This window comes from Ammospiza caudacuta, chromosome 6 (genome assembly GCF_027887145.1).
Source record: "Ammospiza caudacuta isolate bAmmCau1 chromosome 6, bAmmCau1.pri, whole genome shotgun sequence".
Lineage (NCBI taxonomy): Eukaryota > Metazoa > Chordata > Aves > Passeriformes > Passerellidae > Ammospiza > Ammospiza caudacuta.
Genome location: NC_080598.1, coordinates 55,148,253 through 55,163,257, shown reverse-complemented (window position 1 = coordinate 55,163,257; position 15,005 = coordinate 55,148,253). Strand labels below are relative to the sequence as shown.

At 43.8% G+C, this 15,005-nt stretch overlaps 1 protein-coding gene across 5 annotated transcripts in view; it reads right to left on the bottom strand.

Moving 5' to 3' along the window:
* WDR20 (WD repeat domain 20) overlaps positions 1-11,065 on the bottom strand; it is a 45,647-nt gene extending 34,582 nt beyond the window's left edge. For all 5 annotated transcript variants that reach the window (XR_009274832.1, XM_058806589.1, XM_058806592.1 and 2 more), the window contains exon 1: positions 10,817-11,065. Coding sequence is in view for 4 of the 5 variants with exons in the window: in XM_058806589.1 (XP_058662572.1) it covers positions 10,817-11,065 (249 nt within the window). In the remaining variant the exon portion in view is untranslated. The remainder of the gene's footprint in view (positions 1-10,816) is intronic.
* Between the last annotated feature and the right edge of the window lie 3,940 nt (positions 11,066-15,005).

Here is a 15,005-nt window from a genome sequence, read left to right as displayed (position 1 = left end):
CCTATCAGTCCCCTCCCCAACTAGACAGAGGAGAAAACAATATAGCGAAAAGTTCATGAGCTAAGGACTGGAAAAGATCACTCAACTATTATTGTCATGGGCAAAACAGACTTGACCTGGGGAAATTAACTGCATTTATTACTAAGAAAATCAGAGCAGGATAATGAGAAGTAAAACAAACCTTAAAACTACCTTCTCCCCACTCCTCCCCTCCTCCTAGCTCCACCTCCTCCCCAGGAGCACAGGGACACAGGGAATGGGGGCTGCAGCCAGTTCATCACAGGGTGTGTCCCTCGCACAGGACAGAGTTCTCCATGAACCTTTCCTGTCTGAGTCCCTCAGGCACAGCCTGCTCCAGCAGAGTCCCAAGTCCTACCTGCTCCACATGGGCTCCTCCCTCCATGGGTCCACAGTCCCTGCCAGGAACCTGCTGCAGCCTGGGCCTCCTGCAGCTTCACAGCCCCCTCTCAGGGACCCACCTGCTCTGATGTGGGTCTGCTAGGGCTTCAGGGGATCCCTGCATCCCTGAGGGCCTCCACGGGCTGCAGGAGCACAGCCTGTCCCACCATGGCTCTCACAGGGGAATCTCAGCTCTGACACCTGGAGCACCTCCTGCCCCTCCCTCTGCAGTGACCTTGGTGTCTGCAGAGCGGATCCTCTCACATGTTCTCGCCCTGCTCCTCTCTGGCTGCAGATACATCTGCACAATAACTTTTCTCTCCTTAAATATATTATCACAGAGGTGTTACTACCATTCCTGATGGGCTCAGCCCTGGCCAGCAGCAGGTCCATCCTGGGCTTCTCACAGCAGCTTCCAACAGAAGCCCCCCAGAGCCTGGCCAAGCCAGGACAAGGTGTTCCCTGTTGTTCACAGGGAACAGAGACCTCAGAGTGCAGCACACAGAGCACTGAGCATCTGCCACTGGACTGCTGCAGGAGCTCACTGGTAACCAGTACTCTGTCACTAAAAATGAGAGGTGTGGATCACCTTGAGCATCACTAAAGGCATCTTAACCTGGGCATTTGTTTGAGTTCTTTAGAACAGTTGTTTGCCCCATCTTTCTGATTTAGAAGTGCTAACATGTGCCCACGCTTAACTATCCCAGTTCCATCTAGAGAATTTACAGAGGCAGCATTTTGGCTAAAACACAGAACTACACTTGAACAGTCACTTCACTGGCACAGAAGCTGTTCTGCCAACGCTCTTAGGTCAGAAACATCACCTGGAAAGGCATCTCAAAACTCTGAAGGTGTCAGCAAACAGCTCATGACACAGACAGAAGTTATTCTGTACAAGGGACCACAGTTCAGTGCTGAAGGCAGGAGAGGCCACCCCTGTGTTAAACTGATGTGAATGGAACTGGACAGCTGCCTTCAGAGGGGAGGGAGCACCAGTTCACACTGAAGTAACAGCAAGGCATTTCCTGAAGTCACCTGCTGAGATATACAGCTCAGGCTATTAGACAGCAATAACTCTCTAGTCAATACAAGCATCTCACTTTTACAAGCTGCATCCTGTATTTCTGAAATTCTTCTTTGGGAAAAAACCTCCTGGATCAATATATCCCACTGATCAGGTACATTTAAAAAAATATTATTTAGTTATTTATGGACAGTAAATAAATAAATACAAACTGACTCAAAATGACAATGCAAAATGGGCTGCAAAACAGGTAAGAAATACAGCATTTGGCAGTAGATGATATCAAATTTCAAAAGTGGTATTGCCTAATCATGCAGCTATTCCTGCCCTCATAAATTGCTATTTTAAAGACAGACCCTCTTGACACCTTAAGTGCAAACAGGTAGGTAGCTATTGAAGGTCTCTGGCCCACTCTTACTAAAAAGGTTGAAGAAAAGCAACCTTTAGAAACACTTTCATTTAAAAATGAAGTCTGAAAATGAAATCAAACTGTTTGCTATTCTGTAGGAAAGGCAAAAATGTGAAGAAAAATGCACACTAAGCCTTCACCTATGGCTTCACAATACAGTATTAAGCTGATGGTAAGAAATAGTATTTTCCATTCAAACCACCAAAATATGCAAATCCAAACATCTAGACTATAATTTAAATCTTAATAATGTGATGTAAAAAACAAACAATTGCAAAATTATTTTTCTGTATTACTGACAGTTACCAATAGAAAACCAGAAAAATCAAGACAACAAAAGTAAGTCTTTACAACTGGTGCCAAAATTTCATTTCAATGATAACTTCAAGCATGAATCACATGCTCTGATACCCACCTCAAATATCAAGAAAACCTGCACATAACCTTTCTAGAAGTCTTAAAAGAACCATACCAAAAAACCTTTAGAAATAAGCTGCCACAGTTAAAATAGGATGAGACTACAACTTTTAGAATTCTGTATTTGTTACGGTTACATTTGTAAGTCAGGAAAAGGAGCCATTTATGTTACTCAGATTCACAGTTGTCCCTGTCACTGCAGCCCTGGGCAGGCCAAAGTGTCCTTAAGGCATTGTTCAAATTATTTCTTTGACCACACTTGTGGGTTTCAACACACAGTTCAATGTATCTTGGTATCCATTCTCTCTCCTGTTGTCACTGCTCCCCCTTTCTTTAGCTGAAAGGGAGAATTAAAACCATAAACTTGAATCCTCTCCAACTTTCACATCATATCATTTCCCTGAAAAAAATATATCTAAAACTTCTGCTAAATATTTTTTTAATTACTAGGAAACTGGGGATAATGACATTTGTTCACAACATGCAATGTTTTCTCCCTATACCAGCATGCTCCTAAGCTGTATTTCTTGCTCAGACTACTACTTTGTCTGACACAGCACAATCTCTAGTAGTACAAAAATTACACAGTATTAAACCAACAACTTCTTAATTCAGTCACCTTCCAATCCCACATGGAGTTAAAAAGTAGTAATAAGAAATTATAAATATTTTTTTACCATTACAGCCACACATAAACATTACTATTAACTTATAAAATAAAGAACAAATATATCTGGTAAACCAAAACTGAAATCAATTTGCAGAAAGCATCTATCAGAGATCTATCAATCCATTATGAACAGCTGGACTGATTAGTGCACAAGAAATCCCAATGCAAGTCCAACACTGCCCCTGGAAAGGTTTCAATTGCAGCAGCTGCTGGTCCTGCCCACAAGGGCCAGGGGCTGCAGCCAGGGCACCCCCAGCTGCTCACAGGAGCCAAACAGGCAAAGCAGCTGCTCCCAGGTAGAAGGGCAAGAATGGGTGGGAGGTGGGTGCTAAAAAATGAGCTGTCTATTCACTTGGGCCTGCAAGTGGAGTGAGTAAGGAAGAAAAAATACTCTGCTTCCCAGAAGGACACAACCAAATATTAATACTTAAAGTATAGCACATTTAATGTTACTGTTTCTTTTCCTTATGCCTTCTAAGAGGAAAGATAATTGAAATGTTAGGCATTATTTTGCATTAAATGGCACTACTTTCAAATAATAATTTGTCCAAGTGCGTCAACTCATAGTCATGACAACTGGATAGCAAGTGGCCTTTTGGTACACATCCTTCACAAGAAAGTAATTCAGATGGGTCCCTTTAGCCAGAAAGCTGCAATAATACTTCAAACTAGGGCATTAAATTTGATTCTAGAATGTCAAACAAGACAATTATGGCTGGCAATCCTCTCAGAGGTGGGCCTAGGCAGCCTTTAATTAGAGTTTGAGGCACCTTCAATGTACATTTGAACTATTAACAGTTAACTATTTAAGTGTTTTGCAGACTCACAGATGTATAATGCAAACTCCTTGTAATTTAAGCACATAGCACAACACTTTTATAAATATTCTGACAAAGCTGCCCCATAAAACTTTCCACAGGCACAGAAGCATTTGTTACAAATGACCCCTCTTTGCATCTGTGAAGCATTATGACTAAAATTTTGTCAATTTGCAAAGAATAAGTGCCACAATCATTGGCTTTATGCTAAATTAATTTCCCCAACTGAATTCAACTAAGTGCAGTATTACCACAAATGCACTTCAATACAAAACAAAAACCTCCAAAATTGTAACTGCTGTGGCAAAAAAACCTCAACCAAAGACACACAGAGAAACTCAGTGCCTATAAAATACTGCATGCCAAGGTGGGGCTGTGGGCAGCCCAGCCCAGCACTCACTGTCAGCAGTCACAGCCAAATGAACCCTTCCCTCAGAGAGCAATCCTTCAGCCAGCACAGGGCAAGAGCCCACTCAAGCCAAACACTGATATGGGCTCGAAGCACAGACTAGGACAAGAAAAAGCACTACAGACTAATATCACTTCCTACATAAAAATCATCTTGCAAGCTCTGTCAACCATAGATATTTCATCTTCCTCCAGAGCAAGAAACATTTAACAGTGTAACTGTCATTTTAAAGCAGATTTTTAGGCTTTTTATCTCACTCTAGCCAGTCCTAGTTGCTCTGTAGAAGCCTCATAACAAAATTAAACAATGAAAGCTACCTACACATCTGTAATCTGCATTAACTCTTCACCATTTCCTTCAGCAGTGTTGTTGGAAAAAAAGGCATTACTAAAAATTGTACCCTTCAGGAAAGATTACAGGAGTGCTTTGTAACATGTCTGTCAGTCCCTAGCACAGCTAGAATTAGGAACAGTACCTATCTACATCACAGAACTCAAAGGGGTAAATAGATCCACCCATTAAACACCTGAAATAAATTTCCAAGAGCTCTCAAATACCTTCACAACCACAGATCAAGGGGTAAAGAATTGCTGATCTAGCCACAATACCTCCACGAGACTGCCCAGTCCCAATATAACAGCTATTATCCAACACAAAGACAAGAAAAAAACTCAGCAGGAAATAAAGGGATTTCTTGAAAAAAGAAATCTACAACACCCTTTTAAGAGGGGCAGAACAGAGTCACATCCAACACACCTGAGAAATGTGAAACATCAGCAGCAAATCCAACAGATGGATTTTAAGTTCTATGAGAGATTTTTATTAATAGATGAGAGTACAAATCAAATTTGTGAGTAACATCAAGACTGGAAGGATTTGTTGCATTATGCAGCACAGAACTGGAAATAAAACCACTCTAATAATCTTAATAGAACAAAATCCAATGAAAATGCTACATGGCATTTATAAACATCCACAAAAACCAAGGCATGGATAAAAATGGAGAAAAGCAGCAATATGATAAGAAACAATCCAAGTGAGTCATCACTATAAGGAGGATTCAAAAATGTCAACACTATTCAATATGTTAGCAAGAAGACAGACACAGCCAGCAACAATTCTCCCTTGCTCTGTACTGAAGTCACAGTGCAAGCACTGGGTCTAGGTCTAGTTTAAGTACCACTAATAAAAGACAACAGAAGCCAATACAGGAGAACAATTAAACATTTGGAACTCTGAGAAGAATGGTTTAAAGAGCAGGATTTATTTACCTTAGCAAAACTGAGTGGACAAATTAACAAGTTTTTAAATCTGCAAAAGCAAAGGCAATAGTCAACTGTCCTCAATGTCCACACTAAATAACTGCATTCAGCCTGTTTTCCTTTCTCTTTTTTCCCTGAAGGAGAAGTTCAGTCAGATACTGGAGGAAGAAGGAAGAGAACACCAAAAATCGTTATTGAAGGAAACTGTGGAATTCTCATTACTGCAAGTGCAAGAACCAGTCACTAAGATGTGGATATACTTCCCTCTGCTACACACCCAGTGTATCTTGCAATATCCTTACAAACCTCAGCACTTTTATAGCTCACAGATGCTTTTATAATCTGCATGGTTTTCAGAGGCCTGACACAGCTTAGTGATCAGTATAAGCATACAGTAATATAAATTCACATTCCCACCACATCTTGAGAAAATGTGATGGTTTTCTCCACACATCCCAGCTTCCAACCTAGAACTGCCTGACACTGCTCTTCTCAGAGCAATATATTAAGCACAGTGACAAATGTCACCCATTACCATTCTGTCACTGCAACAAGTACCCAGGTGAACAGTCTGTAGAATGAAAGTCACCAGCAAGGATAACACTCCTCAACTGCACAACAAATCAAGCCAGACACAAAAAAAAGTAATTTTGAGAACTGCAAAGGAAGGAATCCTATACATCAGTCTTTTTACTGATAAGCAGGCACTACCAGTATGCCAACTGTCAATAAAAGAAGCTGAGATATGAGATGATTTTCATCCTAGTACAAATATAATTTCCAAGACACTTGCTCAAGTAAAGCTTAAAAAGACAGTCAACAAATTCTGCCCTGCATGGCTCCAGCAACCTGTGCTCATCACCTGTGTATGCTTCTAATCCAACACTGCTGCAATACACTGTAATATTCCAAAGTTATTAACAGACTGCTGCTTTAGGCAGCTGCAAGAAAAAAGTCAAACTAAAGACAAAACCTCTTCTTGCAAAGAGGTGATTTCAAAAAATGAAACAACCAATGTTAAGAAAGTCTGCCACACACTACCAAAGAGTATATAGCCAGAATTTAACTACAATGCAAAAGGTTTTCCTGTAATAAGCATTCAAATTTCATAACCTCTCAATATATTACGTAAAAATTAAGCCTGTGCACCGTGCAACACTATTGCTAATGTGTGCCTGCACTGCAATGACAGCTGCAGATAAACCTGCCCAGAAACTTTTACAACATATAGAGAGTAACACATCACCACACACAACTTCTACAAGGAAAATGCAGAAATTTTCTCTTAGGAAGGGAAAAGGACTTGATAGCTAATGTCAGCAGCAGGCTGGAAAGCTTTGCCTTGTCAGTCACTCCTAAGGCAAGGAAGATGATATAGCACTCTCTTTTTCCAGCCTAATGAATCAACTAATAAATCATTTTGCAAACCTAGCCACAAAACATATTTAAGTGCTTCAAGACTGTCTTATAAACAAAAATCAAGTAACAGCCCTCACTCCTGGTTAGGGGCTGTAGGAAAAAGCAACCTACCAAGAGCATCAGAGCATCATAATTTGAATAATTTTTGAATTGTTACATTACAGTCTCACTCCATGAAGAGGGAAATGCCTAAAATAACAGGAAAAGCTTCTGTTAACACCTCTAAGTCTCTTAATGAAGTCAACAATCCCTCAGGAACAGATCATTCCAGAAGTGACTTAAGGCAGAAGCAGAGGCTTTACTCAGGAGAGACCTCCAAGGCAGTGGATCCCAGCAGACAGTCCAGCCACTGAAGGGGGCTGAGCCCCTCCAGCCTTTCCTTGCTGTCACTGTACTCACCAACCCCAAGATGACACCGTTCAAGTCCCCAAATCAAGAGGAAATCTGCCCAGAACAACTGCAAGTACTTTTTGCTGCTGGTTTAGCAAGCTGAACTGGCTGAACCAGAGGCTGAGCACTGCCAGAGACAAGGGGATGGAGCACGCTGCCAGCAGGACCCCACACTGCCACTGTCACTTACAGCTCCCACAGCTCAGGAGAGCTCATGGGGATTTACCCCTTCTGGTTAATGAGAGATCACTGCACACATCTCACCTGAAAGCCAAAGTAAAGGAGGACTGAAAGGGAAAGTCCAGTGACACTCGGTGCAGTTAAGAACAATTACATACTTATCTAAGTAAACCAACCACATCTCCTTCTGTCACAGTTTAACTTGTTACTAAACTACAGCTCCGTGTTTTTTTTTTTTTTTAGTGGATCCAAATCAGAACACAGGAGTTTTCTGGAAGTCTGCATTGCTTTATAAACACAAAGACAGCTGCAATGCTTCATTATTTTTAAAAAATCAGGGATTTTTTAAATAATGTTTTTAAATTTTTAATAAAATAGTAAAAACTCAGCTTCCTTCTTAAAGAGGTATAGAATGAAGCTGGAAAAAACCTTTTTGCTTTGAAAAGTCTCTAGAGACAGCTTCAAATGCTGTCCAAAACTTTTGTCTCTCTACCAAACCCTGAGGATTGTCCATTTGTGCTCCAATCTCCACACCACTGTCCTGGATGCCAGATCTAACTTCTCCACCAGGTGCCTTGGAAGGATCAAGGTTACCTGGAAACATTTTTCTTTATGTAAGTTAAATCTCCTAAGACAACACACACATCAGCAGTTCATGTAAAAAGGTGACTTACAAACCAGATATAGCAGACACAAAGCATTTAGGATTTAAAGGAAACTAAAGGAAGAAAGATTAGCATTATTGATGTCAAGAAATATCTTCCAAGTGGTATCTTTGCCTCAACATTAGGTTATTTATTCTTAAGTGGCATTCATGGCTTAAGTGTTGCTCTTCCTTAATGTGTACTGATCTGCAAAGGATTACTGATGCAAGAATTATCTCAGTACCTAACAGACATGGTCACTTAAAATACAGTCCTGGTGGTTCTTTCACTCATTTTAGGAAAAATATAGCATTTTCCCATCAAGAAAAGAAGTTTTAAAAAAAAGTGAAAAAAAAGAAAAAATAAAAAGACAAAATCACAGTGCCCTGATATATTTACACAGCACATCTTCATTAAATTCAACTCAATACTCCAATATGACTTAGCCAGAATGAAAATCATAATCTTCAAGTAATCAGGGAAAATTTTTAAGGGATATATAAATAATTATGAACTAACAGCTAAAACTGAAGTTATCAGCACCTGTATTATGCCAAGGAGCACAAATAGGTTGGTCTTAGATCAAATCCCTCTCCCCATCCTGCTCCGAGGAACAGGAAGGGACACAGAATGTGACAGTCTGCCCGGTTTAAGGCAGAATTCCATCCTGTCCATTTAGGGAACAACAGCTCTCTCCCCTTTATGACAGCTACAAGACAGAACTTTTGATTCTGAAAAGTTCACATGATCAGTTGACAGGCTGGCAGCCTGTTCCTGTTTCACTTTTGTACACAGACAAAACAGTTACTTCCAACTGAAGTTCCAAAGTAAATTATAAAACAGCAAGTACTGCAGATTTAAGCCAGACCATCTTCCCATTTAATTTAAAGTTTTCCTTAGACTGAGTCAATCTATTGCAGCTCTTTCTTTAGGTTCATTTAACTAAAGTATTATACATATAGAATATGCAGTATTATCTTACATAGTTAATACTGTAAAAGGTCATGGAGATTAATTCTGTCCTAACAATGTGTATGTTTTACTCTCTTTAGAGAAAAAAGTGTTTCACATTCACACTGTCACAGGTATAAATGCCTCCTGAGTTCACAAACTCAAATTTCTCAGCTACTGTACATCATACCAGTAGCTTTCAGCATCTAAAACAATATCCAAACACCAGCTCAAGAAGTCTTTTGTAATTTGATATAATTATTCCACTCCTTAATGTCAACGAAGTTCCAGCCTTTAGATTTTTATTTCTCAGAAGTGTGGCAAGAGATGACTAAGAGAACTTGCAAGAATCACATGTGCCATTACTAAACTACATAAAGGCCTGCTCTATGAGCTGAGGGAGAGAACTCTGCATGGAAAAAACAAACATAGCAAGAACCAAACACAGCAACGATTTAGGATATAGATTTTCAGAGATACTGCTCCTCAGGATACCTTGTAAAGACAGCAAGTGGTTGTGAGCAGGGAATACGGTCTGATACTAAATACTCCTTGTATGCCTAAAAAAGCCATTGTCCAAGCACTATTTGAAACATAGCTAAATTATTAAAATTCATTAAAGATTGAAACTAAATACACACAGACACACTTTCACATATAATTATAGAAGACATATCAGATCTGTTAGGTCACAGTCAACAAACAAGCACGTAGACTTTAAACTCCTGCTGTGCCGACATTTTACAGAAAGTAGGAGTGCTGGGGGCACTACCCAGGACACAGCAGCTCCAGGCATAATCCCCTGCTCATCCACGAGCTTCCTGCACAGCCTCCTGCGAGTCTCGAGCTCCCTGTGCCCCCACCCCATGCTGAACGGTGGGCTAAAAGCAGGAAGATTTCAAGGTACTCACATGATGGCATGCTGAGACGCGAGCATGTAAAATAACAAACGCCCACTATGTGAAACAAAACAGAAAGCTGACATTCATTATATCTGTGTTTACACCTATGAGGACTGACATGTGTTCACCTAGCACGGCAAATTCCCAATTGTTCTCTGAATCCCATAAAATCAAGGGGTTGTTCAGAAATATGGTGACCTGAGAAATCAAAAGCATGCACTGTCCTGCATCCAATAATGACAAGCAAGGAGTCTGTCTCTCAAGTACATCAATCTTTCTTCCCTGCAAAAGCAACTTTCTCTCTGTCAATTATCTGATATTTAAGACTCATCTCACTGCACCGCTCCCATTTAGAAACAATTCTAAAACCAACCCACACTTCTAAGTCATAACAAAGGCCTAAAGCTGCACGGAATGCTTCAGCCATGCAACCAAAGCCAGGAAGATCCTGGAAGCAGGGATTTGACACCACCATAATCACAACAGGCATTAGCGTGTCCAGCAAATTCTGACCTGAAGCAGCAGGTGAAGGAGGCCGAGGGAGGGAAAGCCACCCAGCCCTCATTCCGCACCAGGAGGGCCCAAGCGATCCCTGCACAGGGCCCACACACACAGACAGAGCTCCCGCCGGTGACACCGTACTTGGAGCAGCCCCGAGCACCGGCCCGGCGCCGATGCCCTCACACCGCCCTCGCCCCAGGCCCGCTGTCCCCCTCGCCAGGCGCTCCCCGGTTAACCGGGAGCTCGGCGGGAGCCGAGGAGCCGCCGGCCCCGCGGCCGGGGGAGGGGGCACGGCGAGGGAGGGGCGGCCCGGCCTCGCTCCCCCGCCCCCGGCGCGGCCCCGGGGCTCCCGCACCCCGGCGGGCGGGCGGCGCGGAGCCCCCAGAGTCCCCGCCCCATCCCGGCGGGGGAGCCCCGGTACCTTGCGGACCCCCTTGTAGATGTAGAAGTAGAGCTCCCGGCCCACATTGAAGCAGAGCCGGTCCCCGTTGCCGCTCTGGTCGTTGACGTTGACGAAGGAGACGCGGACGGGGTTGGAGCCCTGCGAGTTGAAGGGCACGCGGTTAGGCCGGCTGTACTCCGAGTGGCTCAGCAGCTTGTACAGCCCCTCCCGGGTGGTGAACTGGGTCTTAATCTCGTTCATCTCCTTCCCACCTCCCTCCGCCGCCATCTTGGAAAGGAGCGCTCATCCTGCCCCAGTGCCCGGATGTGCCGACACTGCGCAGCCGCCGGCGCGCGCGCGGCCCCTGCGCGCGGGGGCGACACGAGGAGGCGGGGCCGGCGGAGCCTGTTTACCGCGCGACTGCGCGCGCGCCGGGCCCGCGCGCCCGGGGGGCGGGGAAGGGGGCGCGGCTCGGGGCCGGGGCGGGGCCCGGGGCGGGAGGCGCGGCGTGCCTGAGGGGCCCGGCCGGGGACACCGCGGGGACGCCGCGCTCGGCATCGCGGCCCCGCAGAGCCGTCCCGGAGAGCAGCACTGCCGCCTGAGCGCTCCTGGGTGTCTGCACTGAGCGGGACTCCACTCCCTCTCTGGGCAGCCTGTCCCAGTGCTCGGTCACTGCACAGTAAAGAAGTTCCTCCTCATCTTCGTGTGCAAGTTCTGTACATCAGTTTCTGCCCGTGGCACAGCGAGGAGGGTCTGGCTCCATCCTCTGACACCCCTCCTTTAGATATTTATACACATTGGTGGGGTCTCCTCCCAGTCAGCTTTTCTCAAGGCGGGACAGGCCCAGCTCCTCCGCCTTTTCTCGAAGGAGAGATGCTCCAGTCCTTTAATCATTTTTGTAGCTCTCCACTGGAGCCGGCCCAGGAGCTCCACATCTCCCTTGTGCTGCAGAGCCCAGAACCGGACCCAGCGCTGCAGGTGTGGCCTCAGCAGGGTCACCCAGCATGGTGGCTCCAGCGGCAGCTACTCTGGAGATGGGAGAGAGGGGGAGGAGGGGTCGTGAGCAGGGGCCTTGTGCACCCACAGGGCCCTGCCGCCCTGGGATGTGGGCATCAGTGCCAGCACAGCGTGGGGTGGGGTGATCCCCGCTGCTGGAAGTGCCTCAGTCAGGAGGTGTCCATGTGCAGCGCTGGTTTTGGGGCAATGGCTCCCAGGTGAGAGCCCCCACTCACCTCACAAGGAGGCACCACAGCCCTGGCCATCTCCTCTGGCTTGTTTGCCCACAGGGGAATTGCCAGTGCCTGGAGCCTGGTGAGATTCCTGCTGTGGCAGTCTGTCAGTGTAGGGACAGCAAATCCAGGTGTGCAGCTGTGCTTTGACTTCATGCCAAGCTCAGGTGCCCTGATGGAGATGGTGCCTCCAGACCTGCACCAGCCTCCAACCTGCTGCAGGCAGAGCCAGGCCTGGGAGTTGGCCTGAGGTGTGAACCTGAAAAACTGGTTATCAAATCACTCACCCCATCGTTCTGATCATCCTGCAGCCATGCAGCCAGCTGTGTTGCATGGGAAACCAGATCAATATCAGATGGAGGTGGCACAGGGCTGGGAAGGATTGCATTCACTGGGCAGGGAGGCAGGACTGTTTCTTCTGACAGCAGTTTCAGCTTTAAGAGTTTGTCTGATTACAGCTTCATGACTGACTCAAACTGATCTAAGACTGATTTCCAGCTGGAAAAAAATATTTTGGCCTCTCCTCTACAGGAATTTCCATTTCTTGCCTTGCATCAGTTCTAGTAATCATGCAACCAAAGGGTGAGTCAGATCCACCTGAAAATTAACACACACACAGAAATTACGAGTTCTCAGGAAAGCAAAGTGTTGATCAGCAGCCAGGTTGATTCAACTCACCATAGAACTGCTGGAGCCAAAATAAGGAAGGAGTTGGGAATGTGGGACTAGGGGAAGATAAGCAGCACAGAATTAGAACATCTTCAGTTAACAATAAAAAAACACACTTTCAAAACACAGTTTCCTGCTGTAGCTGTGTGGCTCTAATGTGACTGCTACCAAAGGCATTGTCCTGCTCTCTTCTTTCTGGACTATGACTGTCTGCTGCTACTCCTTCCTGTAGCAGCCACAGTGCTCTCCTGACCTCATGAGGAGCCATTTCTGAAAGGTAAATGGATGGACAATTCAACACCTTGCACATGTGAAACGAAAATGGTTAAACAAAAAACACTGACTCCTTAAGGGAATGGGCAGCAGGACCTTCCTGCTTTCCATTACATCAGCTCAGCTGAAGGAGTCCCCTCAGCCTTCCAGACTGCAGGGGGTTAAAGGGATTTAGTTTCAAGTCAATTTAGTTCAAAGAGATTTTGTTTGTAGCTGAATACTGTCTTGCTGCTGACCATCAAAATATTAGTCAAAAATAGCTGAGAGACCCAAAACAGCCAAGGATCTCCAGAACAGAGTATGTATCTGAGTGAATACTGAACAAGTACAGATGATTAGACTTCTAAAAGGCCAAGTATTGAAGACTTGCTTGAAATTCTTAAGATAAAGCCAATCAATAATGACCAATGGATCTTGTCAGCTTATCAGTCAGTCCTGCCAGATGGTATTGATGACCTCCTAAAAGCACATAAAGCAGGTAAGCAGCCCTGCATTTTTTTAAATCATGTTAAGAGTGATTGTTTCATAAAGAAATTTCATTAATGGACTTGCAGAGAGAAAGAGTATTTTCTTTCACCAAAGAATCACCAAAGAAGAGCAGGAACAGCAAGGATCTCTAAAGAGTAATATTCAAAACAGATAAGGATGTAACAACAACAACAAAATTAAAAAAAAAAAAAGTGTTGCTCCAAGCAGGCACACTCAGTATGTCTTATTCATTACCCACTGACAAGACAGGATAGATCACTCTGAAGAAGAAAGCAGGCAACCTTGGTAGAGGGCCTGTGTGGAATGCAAATCACACTGAAGCCACAGCAGGCCATCTGTCACTGATGGAATGAGTGTGATCCAAAGAATAAACAAAGTTAACAAGTACCTGGTTATCAGCAGTACATGATGGTGCAGAAAGTCAAAGAATTGATGTAGTGTTTAACATTTACAAGAAACATCAATAAAAGCTGCTGAGAGATTCCACGGAGAATCCAAGACAAATATTCATTTGAAAAACACAGCTGCAAGTCACAAGAACACTATTGTACAACCCCATCAACAATGCTCATCAAATACTAGGAGAAAAAGAGATTACAGAGATAAGTCTTATGGAAAAAATTCCCTGTACCACTTGAAAATTCTTCTGTTTCAAGCGAACCAAGGATGATAATTCTGAAATGATCTCATGAGGACACCCCAAATGAGTTGTTTTGTATGCACCACACAACCAATAAACTGCAGTCAGTCACAATCACTGCTGTATTGTGCCTTTACCTTTTGCAAATTATTTTGGCAAATTGGAAAACAGACATGAGCAAAATTCACTAACAGTAATAAAATAGTGTTGTCCTTTGAGATTGTTTTTTCCAGGGCATAAATTGGTCCTGAAACTTTTCAGAATGTAATATTAATAGTGCTTTTACTGGACATGAAGAACCTGCAAGAACAGTTATGAACAAAACCTTCCTGTGTTTGAGTTTGAATGCTGTCTGTTACATCCCTAAAAGTGCAGCAACTGGTATTAGCTTTTAGCAGCTTTCCTGAGACAAAAAAAAAAAAAAAAAGAGAAGGGTGACTACTCCCATACTGCATCAGGCAAACTGTCTATTCCAGCAAGCACTGCCTGCAGTTTATACTGCAGAAATCAGGAGACCATCTCTGCACTGTCTGTCAGCTATAGCAGGTCTGTCAAGTCTTTCTGGGACTTCTGATGCCCAAAACAATTTAGGCATTTAATGTGACTGGATTAAGAGTCAAGAGAGTCAAAAGCTCTGCAACGTGTCAAATTTTAACAGCTTTTGAATGTGTGTGAGCTACTAACAGGTACAGAGACATGTAAGGAACACATCTGAACTAGGCAAAAGTTTGTGCTGGTGGGAGGATGGCAAGAAAGTTCCATTTAATATGGGGAGAAGAAAAAGGAAATGTATTTTCAAGTACTTACATGGTCTTTAAAGTACATTTAACTTGCTTTCATCATGAGAAGTTATTGTTTCTGGCATAGTTTCATAGCTGCTTATTTGCATTAGGAATCTCTTCTTAACCACTGCATACATTTAATATGT